Raw genomic sequence first — 23,152 nt, 5'->3', positions numbered from 1 at the left:
CGGGAGCAAGGGGCTAGTAACCCCTTCTCCTGTATATATTACTAAATTTAAAAGGAGAAGCTTCAGTTTTTTCTTTTGGGCCACCCCACCTCAGTGGGATACGGCTGGTACGTTGAAAGAAGATATATATATATATATATATATATATATATATATATATATATATAATATATATATATATACATATATATATATAGAAAAATAGTAATAAACATTTTTTTTATTGTTGGTTTGTGTAAACATGTTTTGTAAACAATATATGACAGCAAAGTTTGTGCAGTTATTGTGTAGTATGCAATGAATGAATATATACCAAATACTCTTTATATTGGTCTCACAGGCCATAAAAGTTATTTGAAAAAATAAAACATTAAAAAATAAAAGAAAAAATAGAAAAAAAAACTATTACCGGGTGACTGGCAGTCAGCGATGTTGCCGTAAGCGATTCAATTTCTGTCAACTTCACGCCTCCATACCTCGGTAAATATTGATTGCAATTTTTTTTGGGCCTATAACAGTCACAAAAAAAATCTATCATTTCATAAGAATTTTTTTTTTTCGAATATTTTTTGACCCTGAGTGGGAGTTAAGGATCGAGGGTCTCGACTCTGAAAGGGTTAAATGAAATATTTATCCAACGTGGCATAGGTGTTGCCTTGCTGATTATTATATTACAATCAAAAAGAAGTGCTAAACCACAAGGACCTTGCTGATACTACGGTCTAAAATTTCTCCAAAAAGGGTGTTTTTGTGTTTCTGTTGTTTATTATGTAGTATACTCCCACTAACTTCTGTCAGGAAGACCCAAAGTTACTTCCCTACTTTAACCCGTAAATGGTCCAAGCAGATCTACGTTGACATGTGTACTGCTACAAAAGTAGATCTACTTTTTTTTTACATATTTTCAAATATAACAAAAAAAAAAAGTAGATCGAAGTTTTTTTACACATTTTCAAATGTAACAAAAAAAAAAGTAGATCAAAGTTTTTTTACACATTTTCAAATGTAAAAAAACAAGAAGATCTACTTTTTTTACATACTTTCAAATGTTGAAAAAACGTATATATACGTTTGGACCGTTTACGGGTTAATATAAGTTTTTGAAGAGGAACAAATATTAGCGCATGACACATGACACCACCTCTGGCAAAACTTTCTCTCTATTATGACTTCTCAAGTGGCTTTCTAAATGTAATCTTATAGAAAAGTCTCTCAGACATTTTGAACACTGATATGGTCTCTTCCCAGTGTGAGTTTTCATATGTCTTACTAAATGTGAATTTCTAGAAAAATCTTTCTGACATTCTGAACAGTGATATGGCTTCTCTCCAGTATGAGTTCTCATGTGACTTACTAACTGTGATTTTCTAGAAAAATCTTTCCGACATTCTGAACAGTGATATGGCTTCTCTCCCGTGTGAGTTCTCATGTGACTTACTAACTGTGATTTTCTAGAAAAATCTTTCAGACATTCTGAACACTGATATGGCTTCTCTCCAGTATGAGTTCTCATGTGAGTTACTAAACTTGATTTTAGAGAAAAGTGATTCAGACATTCTGAACACTGATATGGCTTCTCTCCAGTATGAGTTCTCATGTGACATACTAAGCTTGATTTTTGAGAAAAGTCTTTCAGACATTCTGAACAGTGATATGGCTTCTCTCCAGTATGAGTTCTCATGTGACTTTCTAAATGTAATCTTTCAGAAAAGTATTTCATACAGTTTGAACACTGATATGGCCTCTTCCCAGTATGAGTTTTCATGTGTTTTACTAACTGTGAATTACTAGAAAAGTCTTTTAAACATTCTGAACACTGATATGGCTTCTCTCCAGTATGAGTTCTCATGTGAAGTACTAAGTTTGATTTTCCAGAGAAGTTTTTCAGACATTTTGAACACTGATATGGCTTCTCTCCAGTATGAGTTCTCATGTGTCTTACTAAGTTTGATTTCCCAGAAAAGTTTTTCAGACATTCTGAACACTGAAATGGCTTCTCTCCAGTATGAGTTCTCATGTGACTTACTAAACTTAATTTTAGAGAAAAGTTTTTCAGGCATTCTGAACACTGATATGGCTTCTCTCCAGTATGAGTTCTCATGTGACGTACTAAGATTGATTTTCCAGAAAAGTTTTTTAGACATTCTGAACATTGATATGGATTCTCTCCAGTATGAGTTCTCATGTGAATGACTAAATTATATTTTTCAGAAAACTCTTTCAGACACATTGAACACTGAACTGTTTTTTTGCCCATGATAAACCTGGTCTGATATCCACACTGAGATTGTTGTGAAGATTGTTTGAGTGAGTGTGAATGTTGATATAATTGGTCTCCTACATGAACAACTGTACATTGTGTTGCCTCAACACACTGTTTTTCAAGTATTTTAGACACAGTGAACAATAAGTTATCACATATATAAATCGTTTAACCGGTGGAGATTTGAGAATTTTTTATTACACAAAAAACTAATATTTTTGTATTAATCTATGACAAATAGAGCAAGCACTAAATGTGTACGGGTAAGTGTGTCTGAGGAATAGCATGCCATTAGCAGATGTTTATGACACATTAACCTTATGACACTGTTGTTGGCACTTTGTTGTTGTACTACACTGTAGTTACAGTGTTCTCACTGTATATATACTGTAATTAGTGTTGTCACCACATTAACACTAGTTAGTGTCATTGTATTAACACTGTAGCATTGTCACTATTATTTACACTGTAGTTAGTGTTGTCACTGTATTAACACTGTAGTTAGTGTGGTCACTATATATACATTATAATATTTACAGAACTTAAAGAAGTTTCTGACACTGATGTTGGTACTACAAGTATCACCACCTTGTACCAGGATGACCTGCAGTACTGACACTACAAGTACCACCTTCTTGTACCAGGAAGACCTGCAGTATTGACAATACAAGTACCACCTTCTTGTACCAGGATGACCTGCAGTATTGACACTACAAGAGCCACCTTCTTGTACCAGGATGACCTGCAGTATTGACACTACAAGTGCCACCTTCTTGTACCAGGATGACCTGCAGTACTGACACTACAAGTCCCACCTTCTTGTACCAGAATGACCTACAGTACTGACACTACAAGTACCACCATGTACCAGGATGATCTGCAGTGCTGACACTACAAGTGTCATCCTCTGCTATCAAGATGACCTGAAAAATAAAATTGAAAATTTATAATCTTATTTTATAATCATAATTATAACTAATTAAAATTATTAGAATTATTATTATTTTAAACACACTAGCCATCTGCCACTGAGGTAAGGTGAGTCAATAAACAAGAAACACTTTCTTCATCACTGCCTTGCAAGAGAAGGACTGATATTACACTTCAAATGTCCATTAAAACTGTAAATATCCCCACTCATCCTTCAGAGTGCAGGCACTGTACTTCCCACCACCAATCATCCTTCAGAGTGCAGGCACTGTACTTCCCACCACCACTCATCCGTCAGAGTGTAGGCACTGTATTTCCCACCACCACTCATCCTTCAGAGTGCAGGCACTATACTTCCAACCACCAATCATCCTTCAGAGTGCAGGTACTGTACATCCCATCACCACTTATCCTTCAGAGTGCAGGCACTGTACTTCCCACCACCTCTCATCCTTCAGATGGCAGGCACTGTACTTCCAACCACCAGTCATCATTCAGAGTGCAGGCACTGTACATCCCACCACCATGCATCCTTCAGAGTGCAGGCACTGTACATCCTGCCACCATGCATCCTTCAGAATGCAGGCACTGTACATCCCAACCCCACTCATCCTTCAGAGTGCAGGCACTGTACTTTCCACCACCAATCATCCTTCAGAGTGCAGGCACTGTACTTCCCACCAACACACATCCTTCAGATTGCAGGCACTGTACATCCCACCACCACTCATCTTTCAGAGTGTAGGTACTGTACTTACCACCAACACACATACCTCAGAGTGCAGGCACTGTACTTCCCACCACCAATCATCTCTCAGAGTGCAGACACTGTACTTCCAATCACCATTCATCCTTCAGAGTGCAGGCACTGTACTTCCCACCAACACTCATCCTTCAGAGTGCAGGCACTGTACATCCAACTGCCACTCATCCTTTAGAGTGCAGGCACTGTACTTCCCACCAACACTCATCCATCAGAGTGCAGACACTGTACATCCCACCAACACACATCCTTCAGATTGCAGGCACTGTACATCCCACCACCACTCATCTTTCAGAGTGTAGGTACTGTACTTCCCACCAACACACATACCTCAGAGTGCAGGCACAGTACTTCCCACCACCAATCATCTCTCAGAGTGCAGGCACTGTACTTCCCACCACTGCTCATCCTTCAGAGTGCATGCACTGTACATCCAGCCACCACTCATCCTTTAGAGTGCAGGCACTGTACTTCCCACCACTGCTCATCCTTCAGAGTGCAGGCACTGTACATCCAACTGCCACTCATCCTTCAGAGTCCAGACACTGTACATCCCACCACTACTCATCCTTCAGAGTGCAGGCACTGTACATCCCACCACCACTCATCCTTCAGAGTGCAGGCACTGTACATCCCACAACCACTGATGCTTCAGAGTGAAGGCACTGTACTTCCCACCACCACTCATCCTTCAGAGTGCAGGTACTGTACATCTCATCACTCCTTATCCTTCAGAGTGCAGGCACTGTACATCCCACCACCACTCATCCTTCAGAGTGTAGGCACTGTACATCCCACAACCACTGATGCTTCAGAGTGAAGGCACTGTACTTCCCACCACCACTCATCCTTCAGAGTGCAGGCACTGTACATCCCACCACCACTCATCCTTCAGAGTGTAGGCACTGTACATCCCACAACCACTGATGCTTCAGAGTGAAGGCACTGTACTTCCCACCACTACTCCACCTTCAGATTGCAGGCAATGTACATTCCACCACCACTCATCCCTCAGAGTGCAGGCACTGCATATTCCACCACCTCTCATCCTTCAGATGGCAGGCACTGTACTTCCCACCACCAGTCATCGTTCAGAGTGCAGGCACTGTACATCCCACCACCATGCATCCTTCAGAGTGCAGGCACTGTACATCCCACCCCCACTCATCCTTCAGAGTGCAGGCACTGTACTTTCCACCACCACTCATCCTTCAGAGTGTAGGCACTGTACTTCCCACTCCCACTCCTGCTTCAGAGTGCAGGCACTGTATATCCCACCACCACTCATCCTTCAGAGTGCAGGCACTATACTTCCCACCACCACTCATCCTTCAGAGTGTAGGCACTGTACTTCCCACTCCCACTCCTGCTACAGAGTGCAGGCACTGTATATCCCACCACCACTCATCCTTCAGAGTGCAGGCACTGTACTTCCCACCACCACTCATCCTTCAGTTTGTAGGCACTGTACTTCCCACTCCCACTCCTGCTTCAGGGTGCAGGCACTGTACTTCCCACCACCACTCATCCTTCAGAGTGGAGGCACTGTACTTCTGACCACCACTCATCCTTCAGAGTGCAACATGTGCAATGACAATGTTGTGTCCCATTTTAGGGAAATCTTAAAGACATGCTAGAAACAGAGCTTTCTGGACAGGTATTTCGTGTGACAGTGGTCCAGTGACTCTCAAGCTGGTCCTAGTAGCATTAAAGAACAAAGAAGGGAAGTAACCCCAAAAAGGACTTGTTACCTGAAGTCTTTATGGAAGGGGATTCCCCTTTCAAAGAACAGTACACCTCGCTGGCCAACGGCAGCGACGGTGGTGGCAAGCAGCTAGAACTTTGTCCTCTATTTTTACCTGTACCTGAAGTTCCCAGCAGTCTTGTGATGTCCTAATTGAGACCCGCAAAACACTAACATATGTGGATACCCAGAATGATATAAATCAACTGCAGAAACCAACCAAAAATATGCAAATTGTCAACTAACAGGACTCGTGTTACCACCTCCTGCCCCGCTGCCACTGAAGTGATACTCCACAACACTCACACATTACCCATTGCCTACTATTCAACTGAAGCCACTGTCAATGGCCAAGTGTCAGAACAACAAAAGAAGATCCAGTAACCAGCCAAGAACTCCTAACATTGAATGCAAGAGCAGTAATACTGCAAGGAAAACTTCTCATACTGCCAGCCAGGACACAACCCTCAGTACCCACCTACATCACCATAACACTCGACAGACAAAAACAAATATGGCCACCACCACAGTCCAAGATAACTCCTTCCATGGATTTGATGTTAAGAAAATTACTGATCCAGAAATAGTTAAACTCCTTATGATGCAGAACCAAACAATCAGCAAGCTAACTCAGGAAATACAGGAGCTTAAAACCTCCAACACACAGTACCTCAGCAAGATCACTACTCTAGAACATAAACTAGACACTGGAACAACAAAGCAACACCCACACCCAGGCTGTGGACACCATCAACACTCTAAAAGATCAAGTCACCCAGCTTACTACCAACAACATAGAAGAAAGATCAGGAGTGGATCTACAACTTGCCGATGTCATCACCAACTTCCAGGACCATAATGACCAACAACAGCTATGTGATGCTGTTGTAGTTAATAGCTAACATCTTCCATCTACAGTCACCCAAGAGACTTAGACCACCCTACAGCTTATCAAAGACTACCTTCGCCTCAACATATGTAGTGATGAACTAAAAGATTGCAAACTGATGGGCTACCAAGCGGGTAAAAAACAGTGCTATTAAAATTCAAAATCAGCCTACAAAGAAATAACCTATTAAAAACATCCATTTCTATGAAATCTGATGTATACGTCAATGAGTCTTACCAAAACTAAACCTCCTTTATACGTCATGCCCAAAAAATCCATCAGTACTTTGTGAAGGCCAGAAAAATTGCAGTTAGGAAACAGCCCATTGGTAAGAGATACTTCATATCTGAGTTAACAGAATCAGAGCAAAGTGCACATTATACCCACCATCCACAATTAGTGTTATGAATCATCCTGTAACAGTTATATACAGTGGACCCTTGCATAATGCTATTAATCCGTTCCTGAGAGCTCAATGTTAGGCAAAATTATCGTTAGGCAAATTAATTTTCCCCATAAGAAATAATGGAAATCAAATTAATCCGTGCAAGATACCCAAAAGTATGAAAAAAAAAAAATTTCCACGTGAAATATTAATTTTAATACACACAAACTGAAGAAGACATGCACAGTTACATGACACTTACCTTTATTGAAGATCTGGTGATGATTGATGGGATGGGAGGAGGGGAGAGTGTTGATGGTCTTAGTGTTTAGAAGGGGAATCCCCTTCCATTAGGACTTGAGGTGTCAAGTCCTTTTCCGGGGTTACTTCCCCTCTTCTTTTAATGCCACTAGGACCAGCTTGAGAGTCACTGGACTTCTGTCGCACAACATATCTGTCCATAGAGGTCTGTACCTCTCGTTCCTTTTTGACTTTCCTAAAGTGGTTCACAACACTGTCAGTGTACAGGTTGCCAACACGGCTTGCAACAGCTGTCTGAGGGCGATTTTCACCCATAAAGGTTTGCACTTCAAGCCGCTTTGCACAGATTTCCTTAATCTTTGAAGTAGGCAACTTCTTCAATTTCTCTCTCCCCTCCTCCGAAGCAGTTTCCTCAGGTGTGGCCTCTTGCTGTTGAAGATGATCTAGCAGCTCATCAGTGGTTAGTTCTTCATTGTCCTCCTCCACCAACTTTTCCACATCCTCCCCACTAACCTCCAACCCCAAGGACTTCCCCAATGCCACAACTGATTCCTCAACTGGCATACGCCTCTCAGGGTTAGCCTCAAATCCTTCAAAATCCCTTTTGTCTACACATTCTAGCCACAGTTTCTTCCAAGCAGAGTTCAAGGTCCTCTTAGTCACTCCCTCCCAAGCCTTACCTACAAGGTTTACACAATTGAGGATATTAAAGTGATCTCTCCAAAACTCTCTTAGAGTCAATCGAGTTTCTGAGGTCACTACAAAGCACCTTTCAAACGGAGCTTTTGTGTACAGTTTCTTGAAGTTTGCAAGGACCTGCTGGTCCATGGGCTGCAGGAGAGGAGTGGTATTAGGAGGCAAAAACTTCACCTTAATGAAGCTCATGTCCCCACAACAAAGGCGCTCTGCCAAGTCTGTAGGATGACCAGGGGCATTGTCTAACACCAGGAGGCACTTAAGGTCTAATTTATTTTCAATTAGGTAATTTTTCACATTGGGGGCAAATGCTTGGTGTAACCAGTCATAGAAAAAGTCCCTAGTAACCCATGCCTTACTGTTTGCCCTCCACAGCACACACAAATTAGCCTTGAGGATATTCTTTTGCCTGAATGCTCTGGGAGTTTCATAGTGATACACTAATAAAGGCTTCACTTTGCAATCACCACTAGCATTGGCACACATCAACAGAGTAAGCCTGTCTTTCATAGGCTTATGTCCTGGGAGTGCCTTTTCCTCCTGAGTAATGTAGGTCCTGCTTTGCATTTTCTTCCAAAACAGGCCTGTTTTGTCACAATTAAACACTTGTTCAGGTTTCAGTCCTTCAACCTCTATGTACTCCTTGAATTCCTGCACATATTTTTCAGCAGCTTTGTGGTCCGAACTGGCAGCCTCACCATGCCTCATCACACTATGTATGCCACTACGCTTCTTAAATCTCTCAAACCAACCTTTGCTGGCCTTAAATTCACTCACATCACCACAAGTTGCAGGCATTTTTTAAATTAAATCCTCATGAAACTTCCTAGCCTTTTCACATATGATTGCTTGAGAGATGCTATCTCCTGCTATCTGTTTTTTGTTTATCCACACCAATAATAGTCTCTCAACATCTTCTATAACTTGCGATCTCTGTTTCGAAAACAAAGTTGCACCTTTGGCAAGAACAGCTTCCTTGATTGCCGTTTTCTTGGACACAATAGTAGCGATGGTTGATTGGGGTTTACTATACAACCTAGCCAGTTCGAAGACATGCACTCCACTTTCATACTTAGCAATGATCTCTTTCTTCATATCCATAGTAATTCTCACCCTTATTCCTGTAGGGTTGGCACTAGAAGCTTTCTTGGGGCCCATGGTCACTTATTTTGCAGGTGAAATCACTAAAAACGCTGTAATAATATGAAATGTTCTGATTGTATGCTTGGATGTTGCCGCGGAGGCTGGCTTGTAAACAATGCCACCGGCGGAACAAGTGAGGCTGGCTCAGGCCGCACATAGATGCGTCTCGGACGAATCGCATGGAGTGAGTTTTTTAGCGCTAGGCGAGACAAAATTTTAGCGATAAAATGTATCGCTAGGTGGATTTAACGTTATGTGATGCCAATGTTAGGCGAGGGTCCACTGTACTACCATAAAATTTGTTCCCTAAAATTCTAATACCCCAATTACTTCTGAATGTCACTTTTGCATTCAATTACCATTCTAACTCATAGTCTTAATTGTGTTTAATATTTACAAAATCTCTTTTTATTGTTATTATTTTATTATATTTTACTTCTACTTTATCAAATATTTGCAACTTACCACGTCATTGCCCTATTTTATTTTAATTGTAACTTACCATAATATGTATTGTCCTATTCAACTATTACTGCCCTATTTTATTTTCTACTTTATTGCCCAACTTTATTTTAAACTTTTTATTATTGCCCTATTTTATTTTAGACTTTATTACCCAATTTCATTTTATACTTTTCTTAACCTATTGTTGCCAAATATTCAAGCTTGAATATTCAACTCCAACTTTTTTTATTATCTTGTGTACTATCTTACAACTATATATCATTGCCATATTTTTTATTATAATTTTGCTAGTTTAATTTGTAATTTTATCTTATCAATTTATATTTAGTTATACTTTAGTTCATGTACACAACATATATTAGCCTTAGTGCAATTACAAGTGATAGTCTGGTGCTATTTTAAGTTGAAATTTTATCTTATTAGTTTATACCTAGTTGTACTTTAGTTCATTCCAGCTCAATACATAGTCATCACCAAATGCATTATGTTTATTAGTTACTACACTATGTTTGACCAATGTGCATTAGCTACATACTTGTCCAAACATCCCACTACTACAGATATCAGTACAGTGGACCCCCGACTTACGATGGCCTCAGCCTACGATAAAACTGACTTACGATGTTTGTCAGCGTAAAAATTTGACCCCGACCTATGATGAAAAACTCGACTTATATCATTCATCCCGAATGCGGCCGTCTGGTCCGTTTGGCCTGAGCACCTCAGCTGAGCAAGTGTGACATTGTTTACAAGCCAGGGCGGATGGTTGCAAGCATACATTTGATAAATTTTGTATTATTCCAGTGTTTTTAGTGCTTTTAACTGCTAAATAAGCCACCATGGGCCAAAGAAAGCATTTAATGCCAACCCTGTGGTAAAAAGGGTGAGAAATACTATCAAAATATTATTGTACCACGGTCAGCTGCTGCTGCACCATGGTCAGCTGCTGCTGCATCATGGTCAGCTGCTCCTGCACCATGGTCAGCTGCTTCTGTACCATGGTCAGCTGCTGCTGCACCACAGTCAGCTGCTGCTGCACCACGGTCAGCTGCTGCTGCACCATGGTCAGCTGCTGCTGCACCAGTCAGCTGCTGCTGTACCATGGTCAGCTGCTGCTGCACCACAGTCAGCTGCTGCTGTAGCACAGTCAGCTGCTGCTGCTGTACCACAGTCAGCTGCTGCTGTAGCACTGTCAGCTGCTGCTGCTGCTGCTGTACCACTGTCAGTTGCTGCTGCACCATGGTCACCTGCTGCTGAAGCACCATCAGCTGCTGCTACACCATGGTCAGCTGCTGCTGCACCACGGTCAGCTGCTGCTGTAGCACCGTCAGCTGCTGCTGCTGCTGTACCATGGTCATCTGCTGCTGTGCCACTGTCAGCTGCTGCTGTAGCACCATCACCTGCTGCTGCTGCTGCTGCTGTATCACGGTCAGCTGCTGCTGCTGCTGTAGCACCATCAGCTCCTGCTGCTGCTGCTGCACCATGGTCAGCTGTACTACTCAAAGATGTGGAGACTGTTGTTGGTGTGGCTTATCGAGAATACCAAGAAACAATTAACCCTGGAGGGTTAGCCACCCAGGATAACCCAAGAAAGTCAGTGAGTCATCGAGGACTAACTTATTTCCACTGGGGTCCTTAACCCTTTGAGGGTCGACAGGCCCTCTCCGAAACTCGTTCTCAGGGTCGGCCAAATTTCAATAAAAAAAAAATATTTTTTCTTATGAAAAAATAGAGTTTTTTTTCTAAACATTATAGGCTAAACAAAAAAAATTTTAACGTCAATACTTACCGAGATATGGAGGCGTGAAATTTGCCAAAATTGAACAACATATGGTAACATCGCCGACTGCCGTCACCCGGTATTTTTCTATTTACTTTTTTATGTACTATTTTCAATTATTTTTCAATTTTTCTTTTTCTGAGTAACTTTTATGGCCTCTGAGGCCAACATGATCAGTATTTTGTAAGTTATTTATTTTTCAATACTACACAATAAGGGCATAAACACTGTTGTCATTATTTTGTTTACAGAAAATATTTACACAAACAAACGATATGAAATGTTGTTTATTACTATTTTTCTATATTTTATATACACATATACAGTCACAGGACATGTTTCTAGAAGTTCTGCAGCCTGTGGAACTCTTTGAAACATGGTGTCATGCACAGTGGAGTTTTGCACTCCTCACACATAAAACAAGTGTCTCTGCGTTGTTGTGTGCGTTTTTTTGTATGTGCACAGACGTAACACCTCTTCTGAGCCTTTTTCTTGAAAGCAGTAGCAGGCAGTTTTACCAGGAAGTGATCACCATGCTTCAGACGAGCAGGTAGTTGTTGATAATTTGGTGGGCGGTCAATTGCAGGCGCTGTTCCTTGGTACTTGAATACTATTTGTCTGATGACAGACAAACAGAATTCGCCGTACTGTGGTTTGTTTCTGGTGCTCATCTTATACATATTATAAGCATTGAGCATGGAAATGTCCAGAAGATGGAAAAACAGTTTGATGTACCACTTATAACTCTTGCGAACACAATCAGCAAACCCAATCTGCATGTCACATTTGTCCACTGAACGCATGTTGAAGGTGTAATCAATCACAGCTGCAGGTTTTAGAATGGGTTCATTTCTCTCTCTATGCTGCCTGCCACTGTCTGCCATTTCATTAGGGTGAATTGATGACAACAGTGTGACATCTCGTTTGTCATGCCACCAAAATGCCATGATGTCATTGGCAGCAAACGCCTGCACCTCACCTCTACGAGTGCCAGCGTCAAACCTGGGCATATGTTTCCGATTTGCACGCACTGTGCCACACACATCTGTCATGTTCACTCGCAAAAAATCACTGAGTGAGGGGCTTGTGTACCAGTTATCTGTATATAATATATGCCCCTTACCAAGGTATGGTTCTATCATAGTTCGAACCACATCACCTGAGATGCCCAATAACTTCCTGGTATTTTGCAATGTATAACTTCCAGTGTACACAATAATATCCAATACCAGACCACTGTAACAATCACAAAGCACAAACAACTTCATACCAAAGCGTTTCCTCTTGCTTGGTATGTACTGCTTGAAAGAGAGTCTTCCTTTGAACAGAATCAAAGACTCGTCAATTACAAGCTTCCTGAAGGGATAAAAATGCGTACTGAATTTCTGTTTCAGATACACAAACACATTCCTAATCTTATATAACCTGTCAGTTCTGTCAGGCCTGGTTTTATCTGAGAAGTGAAGCATACATAACATTAGCACAAATCGATTCACTGGCATTATATCACTGAAACCTGGTGTTGCAATCAGGGGGTCTGTTGACCAGTATGATTTCACTTTGTGCTTATACACATGTGGCATAAGCATTATTGTGGCAAAGAAAAGATACATCTCAGCCACAGTTGCCTCCTTCCACTGGTGTAGACGTGATTTTGGTGAAAGTAATGTGTTTGCCATGGTGTACTCGTAGTATGTGTTGCTTTCCATGACAATACTTTTCATCAGTGGTTCGTCAAAGAATAACTCGAAACATTCCAGTTCAGTGGCATTGTTCCCAAGTGCACAAGATGGCCGTATTCCACTTTGGCTGCCATCAAACTGGTGGGGATTTGGAACAAAATTGACAGCTTCCTGCCAATCCCAGGTGTGGTCTGCTGGTGGGTACTGGACAATGACAGGTGGTTGTGGTTGTGGAGGTTGTGGTTGTCGAGGTTGTGGTTGTGGAGGTTGTGGTTGTGGAGGCTGGTGTGGTGGGTGAGTGGGGGATGGTGGCCTTTGTTCTAGATCAGCTGAGGCAGCGGCATGGGTGGCAGCATGGGTGGCAGCATGGCCCACTGCTGGTGCCTCACCGCTGGCACCACTACCACCACGCACATTTTCCATCCCAATTGCAACAGTATCTTCGTCATTTTCACTGTCTGTTCCTGTTGTACAGCCACGGGATGTACTCCGAGATACACTCCTTCCCCTTGGTATAACATATGGCACACTACCAGAGTGCATATATCGTCGTATATACTGACGCTTCACTGGGGAATATTGCACTTCACTATCACTACTGGAACTAGTTTGAAGAGCTTGTAGTTCATATTCACTATCACTATCATCACGCATGCTCTCATCTGAGTCTGGGATTTGGGAAAATAGAAGTTTCCTCTTGGGTTCTGGAACAACTGAACATGAACAAGATGGCCCAGCACCAGAGGTGGAAGGCTGAGGGTCATCTGGGTTTTCCTCACTATTACCGATATTATGGTCATTAGTTTCGGTCAAAACCTAACTAAAACCACGAAACTCATCTTCACTGGCACTTCCATCACTATTAGAACTGTCACTGGGGAACAAAAGTGTCCCAATTCGCCGAGGAGTGAGGACCTTCTTACTGCGAGGCATGGTGGACATTGTTTACTAAGAGGGCATTCCCACAATGCACCACTGGGTCCCAGATTCTTTTTCTACCGCGCACACCGACCACGCAGACCCATTCTCTCTCACCTATGCCTACCAGCCTTTTCGCACGAGATTTGAGGCCGCTAGAATTTATGCGTACTAGTATGTCAAAAACCCCTATGCGTAAGACGTACTAGTACGACCAAAACCCTCAAAGGGTTAAAAGAAGAAGGGAAGTAACCCTGGAAAAGGACTTGCTACCTCAAGTCCTAATAGAAGGGGATTCCCCTTCTAAACACTAAGACCATCCACACTCTCCCCTCCTCCCATCCCATCAATCATTACCAGATCTTCAATAAAGGTAAGTGTCATGTAACTGTGCATGTCTTCTTCAGTTTGTGTGTATTAAAATTAATATTTCATGTGGTAAAATTTTTTTTTCATACTTTGGGGTGACAGGAACGGATTAATTTGATTTTCATTATTTCTTATGGGGAAAATTAACCCTTTGACTGTCGCAACCCCCAATCCTGAGGTGTCTCCTGGTCTCGTAAAACTTTAAAAAAAAAAAAAAATTTTTTCTTATGAAATGATAGAGAATCTTTTCCCGATTGTAATGACACCAAAAGAAACAAAATTTGATGGAAAACTGACAGAATTATGCTCTCGCAAAGTTAGCGACCTCGGCGCTGTTTACAAATCGGCGATTTCGCCCAGTTTGAGCCCTATTTTCGGCTAATTCCATTGTTCCAGTCGACCAAACTCATAGCTATTTCTTTAGAACTCCATTTTTTCTATCGATTGAGTACAAAAAACTGCCCATTTACCGATTTCAACTGCCTAATACATGAAATGTGGTCAGAAATTTGCAATTTGGCCAATTTCACGAAAACTAAAAAATATGACAATTTCAAAATAAGGTGCAGAATGAACAATGCAGACATTCCTGGCCCTAAAATAACATTTTCTTTGCTCATCAGTCATGTCTCCAGGCCCCTCTGATATTACTCTTGCTTTCTATTTTGAATTTTTATTCACACAAAAAATAGAAGACTTACTATTATGCAGACTACTGCAATACTGTAATAATTGTATAAATAACATCAACCCATTCATGACTGCATATTAGAATGGCTAGTTGGACATTTATTGGACAATGGCATCATTTGTTTACTTTTGAACATTGGCAAAAATCAAACATTTCCCCTAGTTTGAGCTCCATTTCTAGATTCTTTTTATAGTAAAATCAATCAAAATCACTTCTATTTCTATAATATGTTTTCCATTCTATCAAATGAGACCAAGAAAACGAGAATACAACCATAAATACTATACAAAAATTGACCACAAAGTCGGCATTTTAATTAAAAAAAAACGGTTGGAGTTTTTTTTTTTTCTCATTATGCACTGCATGCTCCAGGATTTTTTTTATATGGTGCACACTGACCACACAGACCCATTCTCTCACATGTGGGCCTACCAGCTTTCTCCTGCTTGATTTGAAGCCGCTAGAATTTATGAGTATATATACGTCAAACACGGTACCTCGTAAGACATATATATACGGCCGCGACAGTCAAAGGGTTAATTTCGCCTAACGATAATTTCGCATAACGTTGAGCTCTCAGGAACGGATTAATATCGTTAGGCGAGGGTCCACTTTATACTCAACCCTTGCCAATTTGGGTCCAGGAAAAACAAAAGCACAAACCATGCAATTGTAAAAATGCTAGATATGTTTTACACAACACTGGAAAATAAGGAATATCCATTAGGACTTTTTGACCTAAGAAAAGCTTTTGACACAGTAGACCACAGCATTCTACTGCACAAACTTGACCATTACGGTATAAGAGGCCATACACTTGAATGCAGTGGACCCTCGGGTAATGCCTATAATCCGTTCCGAGTTAATTTTCCCATAATAAATAATGGAAATCCAATTAATCCGTTCCTGACACCCAAAAGTATTAAACAAAAAATTTTTTTTTACATGAAGTATACATTTCCCTACACAGAAAACAATAATACATGCACAAAAAACAATACTAAAATGACACTTACCTTCATTGTGGACATGTTGATGAGTGATGAGAAGGGACATTGACTTTCTTGAACACTTTGGGACATGCAGGGAGTGTAGCAGACATGCAGGGAGTTCATCCTTTTGACTGTCGAGACCCCCGAAGTGTCTCTGTGTCGCAAAATACAGTGGACCCTTGGGTAAAGGCATCATCGGTTAGCGCCAAAATCGGATAACAGCTCGCTTTCGCAAAAAAATATTGGCTCAGCTAACGCCAAATAACTCGGTTAAGGGCTTTCATCCCAAACGTGTCCGTGCAGCCTGAGTGGGCCCGGCCATTCCATAACTGCGTGTACAGCGAATGTGCCATTGTTTACAAGTCATTGAGGATGATGCCACGGTACATGCGATATATTTTGTATTATTCTAATTTTTAGTGCTTGTAACTGCTAAATAAGCCACCATGGGCCCAAAGAAAGCTTCTTGTGCTAGCTCTTTCGTGAAGGATGTGAGAAACACGATAGAATTCAAGAAAAAGTCTGTAGAAAAATACGAAAATGGTGGTGGTAGAGGGTGGTAGTGATGGTAGTAGAGGGTGGTAGTAGTTGTGGTGGTGGTAGAGGGTGGTAGTGATGGTGGTAGAGGGTGGTTGTGGTTGTGAAGGTAGTAGTGGCTGGTAGTGGTTGTGATGGTAGTAGAGGGTGGTAGTGATGGTGGTAGAGGGTGGTAGTGATGGTGGTAGAACGTGGTAGTTGTGATGGTGGTAGAGGGTGGTAGCGGTTGTGATGGTGGTAGTGGTTGTGATGGTAGCAGAGAGTGGTTGTGATGGTAGTAGAGAGTGGTAGTGATGGTGGTAGTGGTTGTGATGGTGGTAGAGGGTGGTAGTGATGGTGGTAGAGGGTGGTAGTGATGGTGGTAGAGAGTGGTAGTGATGGTGGTAGAGGGTGGTAGTGGATGTGATGGTGATAGAGGGTGGTAGTGGTTGTGATGGTGGTAAAGGGTGGTCCAGTGACTCTCAAGCTGGTCACAGTGGCATTAAAAAACAAAGAAGGGAAGTAACCCCAGAAAAGGACTTGGTACCTGAAGCCTTTATGGAAAGAGATTCCCCTTCCAAACAATAGAACACCTTCATCTTCTCCCCTCCGCCCGCCTCATCACTCATCAAGTCCACAATAAAGGTAAGTGTCATTTCAGTATTGTTTATTGTGCATGCATCATTGTTTTCTGTGTAGGGAAATGTATATTTCATGTAAAAATATTATTTTGTTTAACCCTTTGACTGTTTCAGTCGTATATATACGTCTTACGCACCACTGTTTCTGACGTATTTATACGCATAAATTCTAGTGGTTTCAAATCAAGCAGGAGAAAGCTGGTAGGCCCACATGTAAGAGAATGGGTTTGTGTGGTCAATGTTCACCACATAAAAAAAAATCCTGTAGCACGCAGTGCGTAATGAGAAAAAAAAAAACTGACCATTTTTTTTAATTAAAACACCAACTTTGAGGTGTATTTTCCTATAGTATTTATCATTGTATTCTCGTTTTCATGGTCTCAGGTGATAAAATGGAAAACATATTACAGAAATAGAGATGATTTTGATTACTTTCACGATGAAAACGACCCTGAAATTGAGCTCAAAGTAGCAGAAATGCTCGATTTTTACCAATGTTCAGGAGTAAGCAAATCACACCACACATCCAATATACGTCAACTGGGGAGTCTAATATTCTTTCACTAGTGCACTGATATTATTTATACCATTTTTACAATAATGCAGTAGTCTGCATAACAGTAAATTTTCTATTTTTTTTGTATGAATAAAAAATCAAAATAGAAAGCAATAGTAATATAAGAGGGGCCTAGAGACATGACTAATGAACAGAGGATATGTTATTTTATTGCCAAGAATGTCTACATTGTTTATTCTGAACCCTATTTTGAAATTGGCATCTTTTTTAATTTGTGTAAAATTGGCCAAATTGCCAATTTCTGACCACTTTATTGGGTAGTTCAAATCGGTAAATGGGTGGTTTCTTGTACCTAACTGATAGAAAAAATGTAGTTCTAAAGAAATAGCTATGAGTTTGGTCAACTGGAATAAGGAAATTGGCCAAAAACAGGGCTCAAAGTCGGCGAAATCGCCGATGCGTATATGTCGCCGAGACCGCTAACTTTGCAGGAGCGTAATTCCATGAGTTTTCGAACAAATTTCGTACTTTTGGTGTCATTACCATCGGGGAAAGATTCTCTATTATTTCTTAAGAATTTTTTTTTTTTCCAAAAATTTATCGGCATAGAATGACAGTTTCAGAAAGGGGCCTGCAACAGTCAAAGGGCTAATACTTTTGGGTGTCTGGAACGGATTAACTGGATTTCCATTATATCTTATGGGGAAAATTAATTCGGCTAAAGGCTAAATCAGTTAAAGGCTAGCTCTCTGGAACGGATTAATGGCGTTAGCTGAGGGTCCACTGTATACGAAAAAAAATTATTATTTTCTTGTGAAATGATAGAGAATCTTTTCCTGATGGTAATGACACCAAAAGTATGAAATTTGATCGAGAACTTACAGAATTACGCTCTAGCAAAGTAAGCAATCTTGGTGATATATACGTATTGGCGATTTTGCCCACTTTGAGCCTTATTTTCAGCCATTTCCACTTTTCCAGTCAACTAAACTCATAGCTATTTCTTTAGAACTCCACTTATTCTCTCGATTGAGCACAAGAAACTGCCCATTTATTGATTTTAACTACCCAACAAAATGGTCAGAAATTGGCAATTTGGCCAATTTCACACAAATTAAAAAAGATGCCAATTTCAAAGTAGTGTCCAGAATGAACAATGTAGACATTCCTGGCACTAAAATAACATTTTCTATGTTCATTACTCATGTCTCCATGCCCCTCTTATATTATTTTGGCCTTGTGTTTTGAATTTTTATTCACACAAAAAATAGAAGATTTATTGTCATGCAGACTACTGCATTATTGTAATAATTGTATAAATAATGCCAACCCATTTGTGACTGCATATTAGAATGGCTAGTTGGACACTTATTGGATGGTGATGTCATTTGTTTACTCTTGAATATTGGCAAAAATCAAACATTTCTGCTACTTTGAGCTCGATTTCAAGGTACTTTTCATTGTGAAACCAATCAAAATCATCTCTACTTCTGCAATATGCCTTCAATTCTATCAAATGAGACCAAGAAAATGAGAATACACCCATAAATACTATATGAAAATACACCTCAAAGTTGGTATTTTAATCCAAAAACACGGTCAGTTTTTTTCCCTCATTATGCACTGCGTGCTGCAGGACTTTTTTTTATACTGTGCACACTGACCCATTCTCTCACATGCTGGTCTACCAGCTTTCTCCTGCTTGATCTGAAGCCGCTAGAATTTTGGCGTATTAATACACCAAAAACATGCTCATAAGATGTATATACAGTGGACCCCCACCTTACGAACACATTGTCTTATGCTAAATCCGCCATATGAAGCAGTTTAACGTAAAAATTTTGCCTTGCTTCACAATAAAAAACTCGCCTGACATGATTCGTCCAGGACGCGTCCCACGTGTGGCCTCAGCGCCAGTGTTTACAAACCAGCCAGTGCGGTCGCATCTACACATACATTCGGTACATTTCACATTATCCCAGTGTTTTTAGCGCTTGTAACTGCAAAATAAGTCACCATGAACCCCAAGAAAGCTTCTAGTGCCATCCCAGTGGTAAAAAGGTGAGAATTAGTATGGGATTGAAAAAAGAGATTAAAGAAATGTGTGCCAAGTGGGTTGAACTGCAAACCTTTATGGATGTAAATCACTCTGACACAGCTACTGCAAGCCGTGTTGGCAACCTGTACAATGGCAATGTTATGGCCCATTTTAGGAAAGTCTTAAAGGAACGGGAGGTATAGAGCTCTATGGACAGATTTGTTGTGCGACAGAGGTCCAGTGACTCTCAAGCTGGTCCTAGTGGCATTAAAAGAAGAAGGGAAGTATCCCCGGAAAAGGACTTGCTACCTCAAGTCATTGGCAAATGGTAGGGGATTCCCCTTCTAAACAATAACTTCCACACTCTCCCCTCCTCCCATCCCATCAATCATCACCAGATCTTCAATAAAGGTAAGTGTCATGTATTCTATTCTTAGTAGAGTAGTAATTGTGCATGTCTTCTTCAGTTTGTGTGTATTAAAATTAATATTTCTTGGGGTAAAAATTTTTTTTTAGGAAAGTCTTAAAGGAACGGGAGGTACAGAGCTCTATGGACAGATTTGTTGTGCGACACAGGCCCAGTGACTCTCAAGCTGGTCCTAGTGGCATTAAAAGAAGAAGGGAAGTATCCCCGGAAAAGGACTTGCTACCTCAAGTTATTGGCTAATGGAAGGGGATTCCCCTTCTAAACAATAACTTCCACACTCTCCCCTCCTCCCATCTCATCAATCATCACCAGATCTTCAATAAAGGTAAGTGTCATGTATTCTATTTTAAGTAGAGTTGTAATTGTGCATGTCTTCTTCAGTTTGTGTGTATTAAAATTAATATTTCATGGGGTAAAATTTTTTTTTTTCATACTTTGGGATGTCAGGAATGGATTAATTTGATTTCCATTATTTCTTATGGGGAAAATTAATTTGGCTAACGATAATTTCGGCTTACAATGAGCTCTCAGGAATGGATTAATATTGTAAGGCAGGGGTCCACTGTATATGACACTGACAGTCAAAGGGTTGATATGCTAGAATCCTCATAACCTGTAAACATAAAATCAGCTTGTACTCCTTAAAACAATTAAACTCAATAAATGTATTCATTGTAATTCCTAAATTTATTGTTACAACCATTTAGTGACCATATATATGTGCCTTATTAGTTTTAATTAAGATCGGCTTAAGTTTGCCCGAAATGCTCTGCATACTAAAAGGCTTTCTGTGCGCACACCTAAATGTCACCCATCTATGTACAAACACTGTATCATACTGAAATAAAGAATGTTTAATACGTATATGATAGTGTAAACATGTTATCAGGCTCTTATATGCATTGTACAATGATTTTCGCTTTACAGCAGATCGGAAAATAACCTGCTTTATGAGCAGGGCCATACAGTAGCCTGGAACCTAACTTGTTGCATAGAAAGAGCTATACAGTAGTCTGGAACCTAACCTGCTGTATAAGCAGGGTCATACAGGTGCCTGGAACTAGCCTGCTATATAAGCAGTGTCCGCCTGAACAGTGGAACCTCAACTTCCGAGTTTAATCCATCCCGTGGCCTAGCTCGTAATTCAATTTGCTCAAATATCAAATCAATTTTCCTCATTTAAATTAACTGAAATGCCAATAATCAGTTCCAGCGGAAATCCTACTCTCAGGAGGCAGGACAAAATATAGTGGAACCCTGCTTTACGATCAGCTCCCAATGCGACCAATTATGTAAGTGTATTTATGTAAGTGCGTTTGTACGTGTATGTTTGGGGGTCTGAAATGGACTAATCTAATTCACAATATTCCTTATGGGAACAAATTCGTTCAGTAATGGCACCTGAACATACTTCTGGAATGAAATAATATCGTAAACCGGGGATCCACTGTAATTAAATATAAAGCAATCAACTCTACGGCTTATTTATCTATCACTACTGATCTAATATGACGTAATAAACAATATGAGTAACACAGAAACATGATATATACTCTAAAATGAACAAAATAGGCCATAATATGGAAGGTATGGTGGAGCCTCCTGCTACCGCACTGACCCTATCTTCCCATTCTTCCCTTTCTGAAAACAGAGTGTTTGTCAGAGATTTCACGCTTTAATTCCACGGACATCATCCTCTTTTTCTTCTCAGAATTGTCCTTTACACTTACTTTCTTAGGACCCATGGTTAGAAAAAAGAAATTTGGCAAAGTAACGGCACAAAATGCAAGCAAAACATGAAAGAAATGTTTCCAAGTCAAGGTAAACATAGTGGCGGCATTCTGAAGCTCCTCATTATTATTATTATTATAATAATTATTATTATCGTTAATTTAGGAACTACAGCACAGATCCAATTCCCTAGATCAAGAGCCCCTCACCAGCATCAAGGTTCCCTGATGCTGGTAAGGGGCTCTTTATCTAGGTATTTGGATCTGTGCTCCAGTTCCCTAAATTAATGACAAAAATAATAATACTGACGAGTGAATTTCAGTTCCCTTAATTAATTTATTTATTTATTGATCTGAACATGATACAGTGAAGTACAAAAGAATACAGTTAAATGCAGCATGCCAAAGCCACTTGAATGCATAGCATTAAGGGCAGGCTTAAAATTAACTTAAAATTAACTAAGCAATGAAGTACTCAGTGGTAAAACATTATTGTAAACAGATAACAAGCACAAATGAGTATTACGAAAACAGGTCGTACAGTTGCATGCATTGCTGTACAAACAGTATTTATTTATTTATTTATTTATTTAATTTGAACATGATACAGAGAAGTACAAGGAATACAATTTTTAAAGTGCAGCATGCCAAAGCCCCTTGTATACAGAGCATTATGGGCAGCTTAAAATTAACTTAAGATTAACTAAGCAATGATATATTCAGTGGTACAAAAATTATTGTAAAACAGATAACAACTTAGTACAAATGAGTATTACAAAGACAGGTCATATGGTCATTTACTGTGTTGCTGTGTAATCAGTAGAATGGAGTATTATGTTAGGTAATGAAGTTAAGTAGTAAGAAAGTTTGATTGGGTCACAGGTTGACATTTATGAGATACAATAATGAGATACATATATGAGATACAATTTATGAGATACAATTATTCAGTATTTATTTAGTTGTGGGTGAGTAAGTGATTTTTGAGAAGAGATTTGAATTTATAAACAGTGTTTCTTTTATATTCACAGGTAATGAATTCCAGATTTTAGGGCCTTTTATGTGCATTGAGTTTTTGCATAGCGTGCGATGGACACAAGGAACATCAAAGAGTGATCTGTGTCTTGTGTTATGGTCATGTGTTCTGTTGAGGTTGGTAAGGAGATGTTTGAGAGGAGGGTTTATGTCAGAGTTAAGTGTTCTATGTATGTAGTAGGTGCAGTAATAAGAATGGATGTTTTGTATTGTGAGTAGGTTTAGAGTTTTGAATATTGGTAGAGTGTGCTGTCTGTAGTGGGAATTTGTTATCATT

General features: G+C 40.2%; 1 protein-coding gene across 1 annotated transcript; it reads right to left on the bottom strand.

Moving 5' to 3' along the window:
• Window positions 1-300: 300 nt before the first annotated feature.
• LOC128700933 (zinc finger protein 84-like) lies at window positions 301-17,333 on the bottom strand. The gene is made up of 2 exons (XM_053794414.2): window positions 15,996-17,333; window positions 301-3,186 (listed from the first exon to the last, which is right to left on the bottom strand). The coding sequence occupies exon 2, from the start codon at window positions 2,255-2,257 to the stop codon at window positions 1,118-1,120; it is 1,140 nt and encodes a 379-aa protein (XP_053650389.1). The 5' UTR covers window positions 2,258-3,186; window positions 15,996-17,333; the 3' UTR covers window positions 301-1,117.
• Between the last annotated feature and the right edge of the window lie 5,819 nt (window positions 17,334-23,152).

The sequence above is a fragment of the Cherax quadricarinatus genome, unplaced genomic scaffold (assembly GCF_038502225.1).
Source record: "Cherax quadricarinatus isolate ZL_2023a unplaced genomic scaffold, ASM3850222v1 Contig3245, whole genome shotgun sequence".
NCBI lineage: Eukaryota > Metazoa > Arthropoda > Malacostraca > Decapoda > Parastacidae > Cherax > Cherax quadricarinatus.
The sequence above is the reverse complement of the archived record's forward strand: the minus strand, read 5'-3'. Positions and strand labels throughout refer to the sequence as shown.

Bases quoted from the DNA above. Each gene is read 5' to 3' on its own strand.
- LOC128700933 (XM_053794414.2), bottom strand. From the start codon at position 2,257: ATGGGCAAAAAAACAGTTCAGTGTTCAATGTGTCTGAAAGAGTTTTCT.